The 16,297-nt window shown below is 40.3% G+C and overlaps 1 protein-coding gene across 1 annotated transcript in view; it reads right to left on the reverse strand.

Moving 5' to 3' along the window:
• The window catches only part of LOC126148248 (uncharacterized), an 86,765-nt gene that overhangs the window by 6,302 nt on the left and 64,166 nt on the right, over nucleotides 1-16,297 (reverse strand). Inside the window, exons 3-5 of the mRNA XM_049915745.1 lie at nucleotides 14,849-14,913; nucleotides 12,019-12,054; nucleotides 151-295 (exon numbers count right to left, since the gene is read on the reverse strand). Coding sequence (XP_049771702.1) covers nucleotides 151-295; nucleotides 12,019-12,054; nucleotides 14,849-14,913 — 246 coding nt within the window. The remainder of the gene's footprint in view (nucleotides 1-150; nucleotides 296-12,018; nucleotides 12,055-14,848; nucleotides 14,914-16,297) is intronic.

Consider the following 16,297-nt stretch of genomic DNA (forward strand, 5'->3'; position numbering starts at 1 on the left):
ATCAAACCAGTCTCAGGACTGAAGACCACAACAACAACAACAACAATAACATCCAGAGACGGACACATAATAAGGATCAGTATGAGTCAGTCTCTGGTTTTCGGTCCTTACAGCTTAAACGTGTGGCGCGAATCGACATACAGTACGTACCTTCGAATTCGCAGCCCTCGAGATCCTGCGTCACTGCATCCGTGTCGATCGTGTATTTGTCCTCGGACCCTTCCGAAGCCATCTGAAGCGTCGCTTTCAGCACCGTCACGATATTTTCCACCGCAACTCCGCCACCGTTTTTAAGCTGTTAAATAGACAGCCACATAGGCCATTAACTAGTCACTGAGAGTGTAAGCGACAGAGCTGTAGTATTTAATATACGTAGTAAATTATGTCTTAAGGTTAACTTAATTTTAAGATCTACTCATTGACTATTTGCATTGCTGTTATACGATATTTTCACTTTTTTCTCTTTTCCGAATTACAACTCTTAGCCTACTTCACAGATCTACGAACACAACAAAAGGAACACATACGTGGTTGCAAATTTACTTGTTACTTTAGCGATAAGACTGGAGCTAAACTGTAACGAAATTCTCCCTATTTTCTTACATTATTTGTTTGTTTAGTACTAGTTTATTTCATCTCTTTACCTTCAACTTGACTGATGTCACTGGAACGTCTAATTTCCTAACAATGAATGGGTTCGAAAGTTGAGAAGATCCCAAAGAAAGTAAAACTTGTCATGAAAGAAGAACACTGAGCCGTGTATCGACTCGTGCTACACCTTGTGTTTAGATTCCATTGGTTATCCTTTTCTTCCCCTGACATGTTTGTTTGATATGTTGTCTGTCATTAAGTGACTGCTTGGTTGTATTTTCCCTCTGCTATCGATATCTGCGTTTTTGCTTCCGGGAAACTGCTATGGAGGAAGTGAGATCTTTGACCGGTTGTAACCTCGTGTATTGGTGCGGAAGTAGGGGCGTTGCGCGCAGAGAGAGTGTGGTGGACACGGGAGGGCAGTGAGGCTCTCCAGCGCTAAGCAGGCGTGGTCGGTTGTACCGAGTCGCCACGTGATGTATGTCGGTTGTGTGTAACGAGCGGGTCGAGTTGGCGGAAGAGCTCCCCGCGTGTTGGTTGTATACAGAATCGCCCCACGAGTAGTTGCTGTTCATTTCGCCTTGGTGGGACGTTAACAAGCTTCTTTAAATCCTCCGTTTCAGCACTGGAGTTTAAAAGGAGATACTTAACATGGAGCGGTCACTACCCGTCAACGTTGCAGAGAAGACGTGAACTCCGGTGACAGAGCGTGTTGTCGCGCGACCGTGGGGTGTTGGGTACGCTGGCGACGCGTGCGCGGTCTGATGTGTGGATGCTTGCTTTCGGAGGTCGTGTACTGCCTGTTTGAGCATAATTGCAAGTTAAGTTCGTGGAAGGTTTAATCACTAATTTATAATTTTGTGTAACCAGCATCTCTTCTGCCTTGTGGCCCCCGGCGACCTGGTTTCTTGTCCCTGACACTGGTGTAATTGAAGACAGTGGTCTTTCCTCCTCCTCTTGTTACTGTCAGATGGGAGGTGTAGTTTTGGCAGTTTGTTTCGCTGTTTTGTCGTGGGTTATGAGTAAATTCATGCTTCTTGTTGGTTGATAATGTGGTCGCTCATTAAGGACTGTGTGGTGTAATGCAAGTTAAGCCATCTTATAACAAGTTTTCGCTGACTAAAAGTAGGTGCGGTGACTTGCCTGAGAGTGGCAATTGTTTACGGGCGTATTTAAATTGGTCAGTATTCTCTCTAAACTGAGCATTACTGAGTGGGTGATTTGTGGCCGCCTTACACAGGTCCGTCATATCAGTTATGTTCTAAAGATATTCCAGGACACTTGTGTTTAAATTTTTTTTTAAATTCCTCCAAGTTTGTAAATTGTTTTTTATTGCCATTAATCGTGTTTGCTGAGACCTGTTTAATTTTTGTTAATGGCGGTGTTGCAAGCTTCACTACCTCACCGTACTTTATTAACAAAGTTCTGTATTTACTTTAGTAGCCTGTTTACTAATGTTCTCCAAATATTATCAAATTGTTGTATTGCTATAAATTACTTTGATTGGCGTTAGCGGCGTGTTTTAAAAGGTAGTTTATTGCCGTTCTGCTAGTTTCTGTAAGATACGAATAAAACATTTGTGAAAATCTCAACTCGACAGTAAAGTACTAGAAATTCGGCCCAGTTTTCCAACTTATGGTGTGGCTTGTAGTAACCGTAACCACTGTGTGTGTCAAACACATAATACATATTTGCAAGAAAAGCGCTGTAGTAATGTTCCTTCCACAGATTCTAAGTTGAATGGTCTCATGAACGTGGGAGAAATCTGCAAAAAATTTCGCTTAAACAATAAGAACAAATTTGTCACAAAACACATACATGTACTGTCTGAGGAGCATATGATGATTTTTAAGGCATCGGAGTCACTCATTATCAAGCGTATAAGCAGCTTACAACGTTCATTTGCACTGAGCACTTTACTACGCTGAAAATATGTAGAAGCCAATTTTTTTAAAAAGACTCAAGTTACTTGATTTTACTAACAACATATACAACAATTAGTTCTCCTACGAAATTCTTTAATGGAGAAGAATGAGTTCGCCTCTAACAAATCCTTAGGCTCCTATTAATATGAACTTTATTAACTGGTTCTAAACAGAAATACATTATTTATGACAAGGGTCATTAACGAATTGAGATATAGGAAATCTGGCCAGTAATTCTAGTTCCCAGAACAGCCCTCAGAAGGACTTTCTTCATTTCACATCCCATTGTCTGCACGTTTACCACCCGGAAACCTTCGTTTGGTTTTGTAAGTTACCCAAACATATTATGTGCGTGTGCCAGTGTTTTCGTTTGTTCGTGTGGTTGTTACACACAGATAGCACAGAAAGATTTTCCTAACGTGATGTGTCTCTGAACTGAAACTTTTTTATGGAATATGCGCTAAGAGTAGCACCAACGACAGATTAAAATGTGGTGGTACTGGCTTCAAGCTTGAACCTTCGTGTTTTCAATTGATCCATCAAATCAAACTTTGTGAGACTCAAAGTTTCAGTTCAACAGTCTTTAATTTCACCGTTCCTAATCCGTGATTAAAATCTGTTCGATCCAGTTGGGAGGAGAACTGAGACATTATAAGAGTAATTTAAAACCTAATCAAATTAGTTTGGTTTTCAAACATAGGGAGATGAGTTTGTGGATTCTGAAAATCCGTTCTGTTCCACTAACTGAAGCCAAGCATGGGGAGGCAATGAGACCCTTCGTAATACTGGAGAAGATAATTCTACAGAATAGGAACATCCATGACATCAGTATCACCAGACTGCTGCAGTCTTGAGCAAAGTTCGAAGTAAAAAATGTCCTTGAGAACGACAGTTTCCGCCCGCAAATCAGCGTGGATGTATAAATTATCGCTCGTTATAAACTCAACTTTTCTGTTTCTGGTGCGACATTCTGCAAATCGTGGGTGAAAGGCAACAGGTCGGTCCAGAATTTATAGATTTCCGACAAGCGTTTGACACGAAAATTTCTCGCACCGGACCCTCACTCCCCCCCTCCACCACCACCCCCCCAGCCCCACCACTTCCATGCATTTTCGGACGTAGTCAGCCTCTTTTCACTATGTCGTTCATCAATGACATCTTATTTTTACACATACGTCTTTTTGACGTGGAAACGTCTCTAAGGTTAACAATGTAATACATTCTGAGTTATAACTCCAAAATTAATTATGTCAAACAGAGCGCATAACTAAAATCTGTCCACTTCTCGTTATCCGAGGAGAGGAGAGCGTACGGGGAGAAACCCCCAACAGCTAGCACAGCTGAGCAATGTCATGACGGTGTAGTCGGAGCTTCTGTTGGAAAAAAAGTGGAAATCGTAGGATCATTGATTACATACACTCCTGGAAATTGAAATAAGAACACCGTGAATTCATTGTCCCAGGAAGGGGTAACTTTGTTGACACATTCCTGGGGTCAGATACATCACATGCTCACACTGAGAGAACCACAGGCACATAGACAAAGGCAACAGAGCATGCACAATGTCGGCACTAGTACAGTGTATATCCACCTTTCGCAGCAATGCAGGCTGCTATTCTCCCATGGAGACGATCGTAGAGATGCTGGATGTAGTCCTGTGGAACGGCTTGCCATGCCATTTCCACCTGGCGCCTCAGTTGGACCAGCGTTCGTGCTGGACGTGCAGACCGTGTGAGACGACGCTTCATCCAGTCCCAAACATGCTCAATGGGAGACAGATCCGGAGATCTTGCTGGCCAGGGTAGTTGACTTACACCTTCTAGAGCACGTTGGGTGGCACGGGATACATGCGGACGTGCATTGTCCTGTTGGAACAGCAAGTTCCCTTGCCGGTCTAGGAATGGTAGAACGATGGGTTCGATGACGGTTTGGATGTACCGTGCACTATTCAGTGTCCCCTCGACGATCACCAGTGGTGTACGGCCAGTGTAGGAGATCGCTCCCCACACCATGATGCCGGGTGTTGGCCCTGTGTGCCTCGGTCGTATGCAGTCCTGATTGTGGCGCTCACCTGCACGGCGCCAAACACGCATACGACCATCATTGGCACCAAGGCAGAAGCGACTCTCATCGCTGAAGACGTCACGTCTCCATTCGTCCCTCCATTCACGCCTGTCGCGACACCACTGGAGGCGGGCTGCACGATGTTGGGGCGTGAGCGGAAGACGGCCTAACGGTGTGCGGGACCGTAGCCCAGCTTCATGGAGACAGTTGCGAATGGTCCTCGCCGATACCCCAGGAGCAACAGTGTCCCTAATTTGCTGGGAAGTGGCGGTGCGGTCCCCTACGGCACTGCGTAGGATCCTACGGTCTTGGCGTGCATCCGTGCGTCGCTGCGGTCCGGTCCCAGGTCGACGGGCACGTGCACCTTCCGCCGACCACTGGCGACAACATCGATGTACTGTGGAGACCTCACGCCCCACGTGTTGAGCAATTCGGCGGTACGTCCACCCGACCTCCCGCATGCCCACTATACGCCCTCGCTCAAAGTCCGTCAACTGCACATACGGTTCACGTCCATGCTGTCGCAGCATGCTACCAGTGTTAAAGACTGCGATGGAGCTCCCTATGCCACGGCAAACTGGCTGACACTGACGGCGGCGGTGCACAAATGCTGCGCAGCTAGCGCCATTCGACGGCCAACACCGCGGTTCCTGGTGTGTCCGCTGTGCCGTGCGTGTGATCATTGCTTGTACAGCCCTCTCGCAGTGTCCGGAGCAAGTATGGTGGGTCTGACACACCGGTGTCAATGTGTTCTTTTTTCCATTTCCAGGAGTGTACAAATGCTTTAATTATTGACAATAGCTGTGTATCAGCCGGTGTGTCTCTAGTATATAAGCCGGCCGGGGTGGGCAAGCGGTTAAAGGCACTACAGTCTGGAACCGCGTGACCGCTACGGTCGCAGGTTCGAATCCTGCCTCGGGCATAGATGTGTGTGATGTCCTTAAGTTAGTTAGGTTTAAGTAGTTCTAAGTTCTAGGGGACTGATGACCTTAGAAGTTAAGTCCCATAGTGCTCAGAGCCATTTGATTTTGTAGTATATAAAGGAAAACCGGCTATGGTCGGATATCGAGAAGGTGATATTATCCTATCCCATAAGCCACGACCACGATTTATTCCTCAATAAAAGCGGTTTTGAAAGCACTGTCATTTGTTGTAGGGAAAAGTAACAGTTAAATCCAAAACAGAGATGCTGAAACGCAGAGCGAAATACGACGAAACTGGATAAACAGCTTGTACAGTGTTGATAACTTGCTTCACTTCCAAAGTGAGATATTGTACGTTTTTTCAGTGTGATTGAAAAAACTGTTGATTATGTCTTCAAACCGAGAAAGGAAAGGGGATGAGAGAAAACTTAAAAGACGTTACAGACGAAGCAGAAAAAATAATTTACATGAGCGTGGCAAGAAGGGGAATATGAATTGTATTAATGACAGATCCTAGGGAGAGGGAGTATTGGGGGAAGGATTTCATGTAATTTTCCACGTGTACACGTGCAGTGTTTGGATTCAAAAGATTATAGCATCTGAAAGGCAGTGCCTTTCTTTAATTATTAGCTAAAACGTGTTTTTCTCGGCGATGTTGCTATAGGTGTTCAAGTTTGCGTTATAGGAAAAGTTAGGCCATTCTATTCTCCCATTTATTTCTATTTACTATAAAGTGAAGCGCTGCTGTAGGGGCTTTCATGCTGACATAGCTACATTTCAAGTGTTCTGTAGGTGCTTGTTAGAAGCTGAGTTGGCAACACTGTCACTAGCAAGTTTTGCTATATTGACTCACCCAAGGTGACCAGCTCCATTACTTAACATGTCAATTGTTTCACAACACCGTAAACAATTTCCAGTAAGACACCAGATTTAGTGAACGATTTTTCTTCGTCTTATTCTCTCACTTCTTCATGGGTGCACAACTTACATTGACTTGTTTAGTTTATCCTTTTGGAATTAAAATTCAAGATTTTTTCGCCACCAGCAACCTTCCTCCCCGTGTGAAGGCACGATTCGCTCCATACCCCACCCCCGTCGGTTTATGGAGGTGTTTGCAAACGACTCTGAAGTTCACGGCATTGTATCACAACGCAGGGTGACAGCGACGAAATTTCCATTTGGTATGGTGAGGGGCGCCCTGCTCTAAATATCGAAAAATATAATTTAATACAATAAGCAGGAAAAGCATTCTGCATTGTTCGAAAACAGTATTAGTGGTGTGCAGCTTGACTGAGTCGTGGCGTTGCTAAGTGACATGAAATAAAACGAGCACGTAAGGTCGGTTGTAGGGTAGCTGAAAGTTCGACTACGGTAATCCCTGGTGAGAAGGTGACCATCTTTTGCGAAACAGTGTTGAGATAGTTTCGAAAACGTGCATTTGCGTCAGATTTCAGAACGATCCTGCAACTACCAAATTACGTCTAGCATAAAGTCCACGAAGACAAGATTAGAGAAATCAATGCTCGTATGAAAGCATATGGACCGATGTTTTCTTTTTCTGGCTGCATTTGCGATTGGAAGCGGAAAGGAGATGACGAGCAGTGACACTACGCACCGTGTAATGTCTGACCACGTGTGTACCGGTATGTAGATGTGAACATACACATGCTATTTTGAAGGCTATTGTTCCTGTTGATAAGAAAGGCAGCAATGGATATCATATGTGATTCTTCACAATAACTTCTGAAAGCATTAGAAGTTACTGTGAAGAATCACATATATCCATTGCAGTCTTCCTTATCACTTTTTCAGATCACGTAACCGCCGCCTAAAAAAGCGGAAGAGTGCACAATGTGGAGCTTCACGCTACCAGACCGAAAGTAAATAGTTAAAAACGAAATAACGAATCAACGTGGTACATTCCGAATTATGTTTTGCTGGCAAATCAGGTTACGTGAACAAATGCTTCACACCATGTTTTGGAGCTTAAGGTAATCGGAGACGTGTTCACAGGACGAAGGACGCGTTCAGACAATTCCGACTAGCCGGAAAATGTACTCAAATTACTCACAGTAGCACGGATCTGATGTGTGGCAGCGATGCAGAACCAATACATCAGAGAAGATGTCGGTCGTAAAACGTAAGCAATTAACAGATCATCTTCAGCAAATGCTTGATTAGCATTGATGGATTACGGTGGCTGGCCATTTCCGCATAGCATCTTTGAGGGATCGTCGACTAGAGGCCAAAAAGGAGGCCCAGAAGAGAAAGTGGAGATGAAGTGATCGCACTCGAAGGGAATTCAGCGTTGAATAAGAGAGAAATGAACCAAAGTGAAATAGTAATCCCAGGCTGGGAAACTACTGAGTCGAAAGCCATTCGTGTTGTGTACTATAGCAGTGGTACGTAGGAAACTATGAACCTTGTTTGTAATAAATTAGTTCCTTGTGTTTATATTTGTTAATAGTACAGAGTTGTTAAACGTAACCAACATGTAAAAGTACATAGCGTTTTGAGGGGACAGGAAGTTATACAAATTAACTGCAAATGGGGTGATGTGCACACTGTGCGGGAGGAGATGTCACGTACGTTAATTAGCGATTCTGTGCAAGTCATTTATACCAGGGTGGATTCGTTATACTTTTTCAGATCATGGAGCTAATTTTCACTACTTATATCAGTTATTTGATACAAGAGATTTCAAGCGTTACGGTCTGAAGTGACTCCAACCAAAATACTGAAAACGTAGGGGCAAAAGTAAAGATTTAATGCGGCAGTTGCAGCAACGTAATTACAGTAAACCATAACTGCTTTTCTTCCCTTGTGAGTAATCCATTTTTGTCGACAGCTAAATTAATAGTTTACTCTTAACAGTGTTAATTAATACATTACTCTGAAGTATTTTAACAAAACAATTTCCATTTTTATATCACAAACTAATATTAAAAAGAAAATAAAGTACCCATTGTTTGAATAATTGTATCAAGGTCACCACCTTGAGTGTTAGTGATTAGTGCCACACTGAATAATGACACGTGAGCGTTTACCGTGGTACTTCAGTGTATAACATTACTGGGCGACGATTGGTTCTTGGTGCATTTGGTGACATGTGGCAATAAGACTGAGGGTGGAAGAAGCCAGCATCGACTGCCAGCAGAAGTTGCATTGAGCAAGAAATGGACCAGGTATCTTGCAGAAATGACTGACAAATTATCATTAGTTATGTTGATGATCAAAATCTTAAAATAGCAAATTCTGAAGTGTCCAACTTTAGAAGTAGGAGCAGACTGAGTTTATTTTGCAACCAGGTATCTTCCACAGCAAACGGTAAAATTTTCGGTGGGCATGACATTTTGTTTGATTGGCCACCTCTGGTTTTGAGTCCTGGAAAAGGTACCAAAGAATACTGTAGCTAGGAACATTCCAGTTCGTTGTTACGTTTCAATGTCTCTCTCAGAATATAGATCTCGGTGTTGAATAAGGTTGCAAATTTTCTGGTTCCTGAGCAGAGATATGGTTCCACCATAGAAACATGGCAGCTTGGAGGTCAATAAATGAGTGCTCACTTCCTCACAAGTATAAGTTTGGGGGAGTCGTGGGACGGGGGGAACTTGCCTGAAACATTATTATCTGGCGAAAAGTGTTGTTTTCGTGATTTTGGGTCTCTCCTTATACAGATATACAGTACTTTACACCTATGATGTGAAACCACGCGAAGTTCATGAAATCAAAAATTTCTAGTGTTCAAATTTCAATGGTCCGCAAATAAAATCTCCATTGTACTTCAATTCTACACATAATGTCATCATCCACTTACCCCATACCTTCTTTCTTCACAGCGATTACACCTGTATTTTAAATAAACGCTGCTCTTTATTTGCCTTCTGGAGTTTTCTATGATTTTTGTTACCGTATCTCACAATGTGAAACAAATTATATCAGATTTAACCAATAATATCAAGATTTAAAACCAATGAAAATGATCAAAATTTGGTTACATGAAAACAGAACTAATAAGAAAGTTTATGTATGTATCCATGGGAATATTCAGATCTATGAGACTAATATTTAAGAAATATGTGAAAATAGTTCAATATCAATATAAGAGATGTGTTGACAAATATATCTTTGTTATTGTCATCATTATCATTCACTTCATATTTCCTGAAGTATGAACTGCTTCAGTTATAGGCACCACTGTTGCTGCATCTTGTTTCATGACATCATCTACTCACTTTGGATTAAGTCGGTGTTTCGGCAGCTCTTATCCGTTGATTTCCCATGGAGCTACATTTCACCATACACCCCGATTCACATGTTAAATGTCCCTCCCACCTGCACTTCATTTTCATCACAGTCATAATTATGCCTTCCATTCCAACTCCCAGACCATATGATTGTTTTCCTAACCCTCCTAGAAATTTCCAACGTATGCCTCCTTGTGAGCCACGTTGTAAACCTCAGTTTATAATTTGTTTTCACATAAAAAGTCCATGTCTCAGAGCCAGTAGTTATAATTGATAAGTCACAGGTAATAAACTTTACTTTTAAGTTGCATCATATTCTCATTGTGTAAACCTACATTGTTTACCAGAAGAGCTAAATGACGACTTTACTTTTAAGTCACATCATAAACTAATTTTGTAAACACTATATTGTTTACTACAAGCACTAAATGCCGATTTTACTCCAATTTTTATTACTCACCGTTCGTTCTGTTGTTTTCAGCTGTCTCAAATATAAAAAACTTACAAATTAGCATTATGATATAATTGATAGTTTATGCTACAATCTTTCCAATGCGTTCACTGAACACTGATTTAGTTTTATTGTAATTCATGTTCAGCCCTACTTTCAAGCTGGCTGTATTAAGTTGCTGTATTACTTGTTGAAATCTACCTACACTAGACTCAAACTGTGTAATGTTATCCGAAAAGGGAAGTAGGTTCCCACTGATTCGTTTATTCCTTTGTTTGCTCAAGTCTGCCAACCTTTAAGTATCTAAAGTCATCCTGATGAATTGCAGAGAATATTTTTATTGAAATGAGATCTCCTTGCGTAATTTACTCCTCTTTCTTTACTCAATATATACTATGCTTATGAAGTCCAATGAAATCTGTGACACTGTTACGTTTATATTATCAGTTACTAATATAGGTTAAATCAATGTCGTATCACTAAAGGGCTGTTAGAACAAACTCAGTTGAAACTGATTTCAAAGCTCTACCTAAATGCTTTCTGCCCTAGTCACAGCACTAATACTCAACAACGGCTCTAATTTATGACTTCATTCACGATTTGCAAAGGGGTCATATAGTATGCACTAAAGCCTTTTCATATGTTTCATTAAAAGCTTGTGATTTTTCTTCGCAGTTGGTTGGAATTTAAGTGAATACCATGAACATTAGAGGTGTTGTTTATGTAATCATAGTTTATTAAATATAGCCTGTCTCCATTATTATTAAGGGGAATGGTTACTAAACTATTCAACTTTTGTGGATTTTTCTACTTTTGCAAGTATTCTGAAACTACTGTTGTGTACTCCTTCTTTGTAGCTTCCTCCAGTTTATCTCTACTGACGGACAATTGTCCCCATAGGCAATTTCCTATCTTTCTATTGGAATAGCTTTACCTGTCTCTCTTGGCTTTACTTTTTGAACGCTGTTATGTTTATTATTGAGGATATGTTTCTGATCAACTTCTTGTACAGTGCAAAATTTTAAAAGTAATGGGGAATGGTTGTAAAATTGGTTGTTAGTAACCATGGCACTGATGTTGAATTAAGTGTGGTGTTAACCAAACATAAATCTCTATTTCATTTTATTTATGGTTTTGTTGTTTTAATCGTCTGTCTCCAAAATATCCAATGTGCTTTCACTTATCCTACTGAATTTGTTCACAAATAATTTTAGTTTAAGTCTGCATCTTCTACCACGTTCCTGTTACTGTTTCCTTCAGACTCTTACCACACCTTTTCTGTTCATACATGCAACATATTTCACTGTGAACATAATCACCTTTGTTAGGTACTGCAATTTTCGTGTAGATGAGTATGACCTTAATTTCCTATGACATGGAAAACATTAAATTTAATATGGCATACTACCCTTCAATGAAATTTTGTAATATGTAGTTCTTTTTATTCTAATAACAAACAGAAAAAATTAAAATTTTAGTTCCACGTGATCATTTTCAAGTTAAAGATGAACATTTGATATGTTTTTGTTTTGGATCATTTTTCAGTTTTGTGTTTTCAGTTGCTGTATATGAATTTATCCACTGATGACATGTTCTTAATTGTATGCCCTTCTTTTGCACCAAAATCCACTTTATTGTGAATTTTAGTATTTTCATTTCAGTCTTTAAGGTTTCAGTTCAGCTTGTTGTCACCATTATATAACGTATTAACATAATTAACCTACAGACTTTGTCTATCAATTAACCACCCTCTGCAGCTTGTTGTGTGAACCTTTTATATGAATTACTTACGCAGTGCGCACTCTGTGTTAACTTACCAGTCCCATCTCTTTAGCCATGCATTCTTGAAAACACTGAAACAAAAAACGTGTCTCAGAAAACTCATAAGAAGTTAGATGAAATACTAGTTTTTATGAGTCACACTATCAGTTATATAGTTTAGTACAAACCAAAGAAAGAAAAGTTATACACAAACAAAACGATTTTTAAGTTTTTGCAGTCAAGTGAAAGGGAAGGGCTAGCCAATGTGGCCGTGCGGTTAAAGGCACTGCAGTCTGGAACCGCAAGACCACTACGGTCGCAGGTTCGAATCCTGCCTCGGGCATGGATGTTTGTGATGTCTTTAGGTTAGTTAGGTTTAACTAGTTCTAAGTTCTAGGGACTAATGACCTCAGCAGTTGAGTCCCATAGTGCTCAGAGCCATTTTTGAAAGGGAAGGATAAATAATGTATAAAGAAAATTCTTCTCTTTGGGATAAATGAATGCTGGTGGCAATGGTATGTATAAGGCGTTCCAAAGCAAGGTTATTAACGCCCTTACTCAACTAGTTAGGTATGAATGCGTGAAAAGTACGCACCAAAGGGAAAATATAAAAAGTTATACTCAGCAACCCTGGGATACTCTCTCTCACTCACACTCATACCTTCACACAGAACACCAAAAGACGTAGGCCTCGAGGCAGTTTCAGCATTACGTGTACACATCTCTCGCCACATGAGCGTACCCAATGCACCCAAGAACACTGTCGAACATGATCGTTCTAGTGATCTGGGTATTATGGTGTAGAGAGGTATGACGCTATATGGACGTATTTACCTCCAAATCTTTAAACACGACACTGACTGGTCAACGTTATTGTGACATGGTGTTCTGTCCTCATGTGCGTTTTATCAATTTGGCCCTGATTTTTTGGATGGCAATAGTTACATAAGTTGCATAGGAAGAGACTTGGCTTTTACTATCTGGTCACCATTATCTGTTGACCACACGCCATATGACGTTTGTGCGGCTGGCAAAAGAGCCAATTTACGTTCAACCTATTGAAACAATTCTGGTCAACCGATGGGCACTGTACTTAAGTTATTAACGTCTAATTTAAAAACTATGAAACAAAAATTAATCGAACTGGATCTGTCTTTCTGAAAAACCCTGCATTCAATGCCGAAGTCGCTTTGACGATTCTGAATAGAAGGACTGCGTAACTATAGTGAATAAACAATTAACTTTTCTTACATAGTAACACAAGATTCCTCAAAACGTTTATGTGAACCTTCCATATAAATCTTATTAGGGGCTTAGTTTTTCAGTGTGATTTCAAGTTTCTCACGTTCCTGATATTGTTTAGACGCACTTCAGTCTGAGATTTCAAGGAAAACAGAAATTAGAGAACACCATATTAATACGATAATGGATATGATAAATATCTCCCACCCAAATATTGTAACTGCATTTGTGGCGCTTGCAGGCGTGTGCAAAAGTACAGCTGAGGCGTCCATCGAGAATATAATAAGTGAAAGCTTGGTGTGTCAGTTAAGAGTCCCAGGTAAATGGAAATACATAAATTTATGGAAACTATAGGTAAATACGTCTTACTTTATCGATGTTTCTATTCCATTTCCGCATTTACACCCGCAAAGATATGATCAATCCGAACATTAGGTATACTAATTTTCTGCCCATCGTGAAAATTTTAACGCAATGTCTTGAAATCGTGGCACTGCTATCTGTTTTCTTTCTCTCATTGCGGTAGGCCTGAATTTTTCACACAGTTGATCACAAGTATTGCCAATTCTTGAAGTTAGAAGTCTTATCACAGATGGAATTACTCATATAGCGTGGCTTGCTTTTATCGCATTCATTTTAACGTCTTGGCTTGCAACCTGAAAGTAATATGAAGTTCACTTTTGCAACAGACAAGTTAACCTTACCTTCCATCACTAGCGATTATTGATTTTCATGTGTCATTGCTTCCTAATTTTATCGCCATGACTCAAGATGAGCTGCAAGTGCAAATGATTTAGATGTAACACATCATCGAAGTTATCTTTTAGTAGAACATAGCGGAAAGTGAAATGTGGACGCACACATTCTAAACCATCGGGTGGTTTGGGGTGAAATAACTGCATGCTTTGGGTTATGTAAAACTGGAGCTTTTCGCTTATTTTTCAGAAATTGGAAATAAAATTATGAGCAAATAGAACCTCATCCACACAAAGAAACTGATAAAGAAATGAAGATACACATAAACGACTAACAACTGTGAGAAGATACACATGCCATTAAGAGTCCACAGGACTATATAGTACATATGAAACAGCCATCAAAATACGTTTGAACCTGCCATCAAGAAGCTGCAACCTCCCAATGTACTGATGTTTTATCGATATAATTCAAGAAGTATATTACTGAGAATACTTTTGCATACAATGCTTAAGTAATTGAGAGCAGACATTATTACTGAGAATACAAATGTCTTACATTATAACTGATTCTTTAATGGTAGGCATCAAACATGAACACATTTTCATCTTTAGAGGTACAAAGTCTTGTGATGTGTGATGATTAATTGCAACTCATCAATAACTCTACTATACTGCAAAGTCATTTAACAGTAAAACAGGTAAGTATTTCAATATTGTGTCGAACAAATTTATTTTATTGAGCTTCTAGTTTCGTGAATTAGTTAATCCTTGAACTCTTAAGTACTAAAACAGTTTGTAAATGTAACCACAACATAGAAATCTATAGCTACCTCAAGGTATACTTTAAAAATTCGGCTCAAATTTTGATAGCATCTTAACTGATTTCCACAATCTTTTTAATAGAATAATGCATGTTTAGTCTTATGGAATTGTTAAATACACTTACCCTTTGCGCAACTGAACTCTCATCAGGTAATAAGCCTTTGTTCTTCTGCATTTCGTCAACGATTTCTGGAAAAGTAAGAGAATTACTGTTGAAAATAAGGTACATATGATTTTACTGTTTGTTCTACATCCTTCTATAAGCATTTCATAAGAATTCATAAATAAATTCGGTAATAATGACTTACAGAGCACATTTGAGTATATTTTTCTATCATATTTTGAACGGATTGTGAGAGAACTATTCTGCTAAGACATATTGTTTGATTTTAATGTGTTTCATCACTCGTTTTCAGCTGTAAAGTTTAGAAATATATTATTATTAATATAATTTGCGAAGTTTCTGTTATCCGTCAAAAGAAAGTAAGAAAGAATAAATGAAAACGACATTACAGATATTGAATGAATCTCAGGAAGAGGGACAAAACTTACTTTCAAAATAAACAAAAGATACTGATGAAATTTTCTTGAGTTTTCAGCAGAGTTGTGGTGTCGTATTGTCACTAAGTTTAGATGTGTTTTTTACCTATCGACTTCAGGCAAAGTATCGGTTTCACACCCACTTCGTTTCTTTATAGTCGCTGAATCACATAAACGTCTTCCGAGGGCCCAACAAGTAGCCAGTTGTGGGAGGGACCCTGAAAGGGTGGTGGGAGGACCAGGTGCCAAGTCCTGTTGCTGTCTACTTTTCCTTCCACCGCTTTCACATCAAAGCGCTGCTGACCAATTTTGCTAATGTCATATCCCATGCTGACCTCAGATGGAAAGTGCTGACAAGATCGTCGTATATTCTTATTTTTACTGATAGTTTTACGATCGAGTCCCAGAATCCGTGCCGCGGCACGGCATCTTTGGGTCTTCCATTGATACTGCGCTGAGTCACTACAGACTTGTCAGTTTGATCGAAGAGAATGCTTTTCACATGTTCTAAACATCTTGCAACACTGTTCTTACGTAGCCAAGAGACTGACCCATCCATCTTAACCTCGACAGAGGAGTCTGCTGTCCAGAGGCTAAAAAGGAACGAACTGAGTATGAAATCGACACTTCACTTGAAGACAAGCACCGCTGTTCCGACCACAGACAGGCCAAGCACGTCCGACCAACTGCTGTGTCCTCCATCAGCCAATGGTACGAGGGCCGTTTGAAAAGTCTGTTCAAAAATAAAAACTACTTACCTGTTTAGGGTTATCCTTTATTTTTCGACATAGTCTCCTTTTAGACTTATACACTTCATCCAACGCCGTTGTTGATCAGTTCCGAATAGGAATTGTCCACTTTTGCAGAAAAGCCATTAGTTGCTGCAATCAGCTCCTCGTTTGAATAAAACCTTTGTCCCGCCATCCATTTCTTCAAATTGGGGAACAAACAGTAGTCTGTGGAAGCACAGTCTCAAGAATGGATGAGATGTGAAACGAGTTGGAATCATATTTCCATTAATTTTGCGACCACA

This window comes from Schistocerca cancellata, chromosome 2, assembly GCF_023864275.1.
Source record: "Schistocerca cancellata isolate TAMUIC-IGC-003103 chromosome 2, iqSchCanc2.1, whole genome shotgun sequence".
Classification (NCBI taxonomy): domain Eukaryota; kingdom Metazoa; phylum Arthropoda; class Insecta; order Orthoptera; family Acrididae; genus Schistocerca; species Schistocerca cancellata.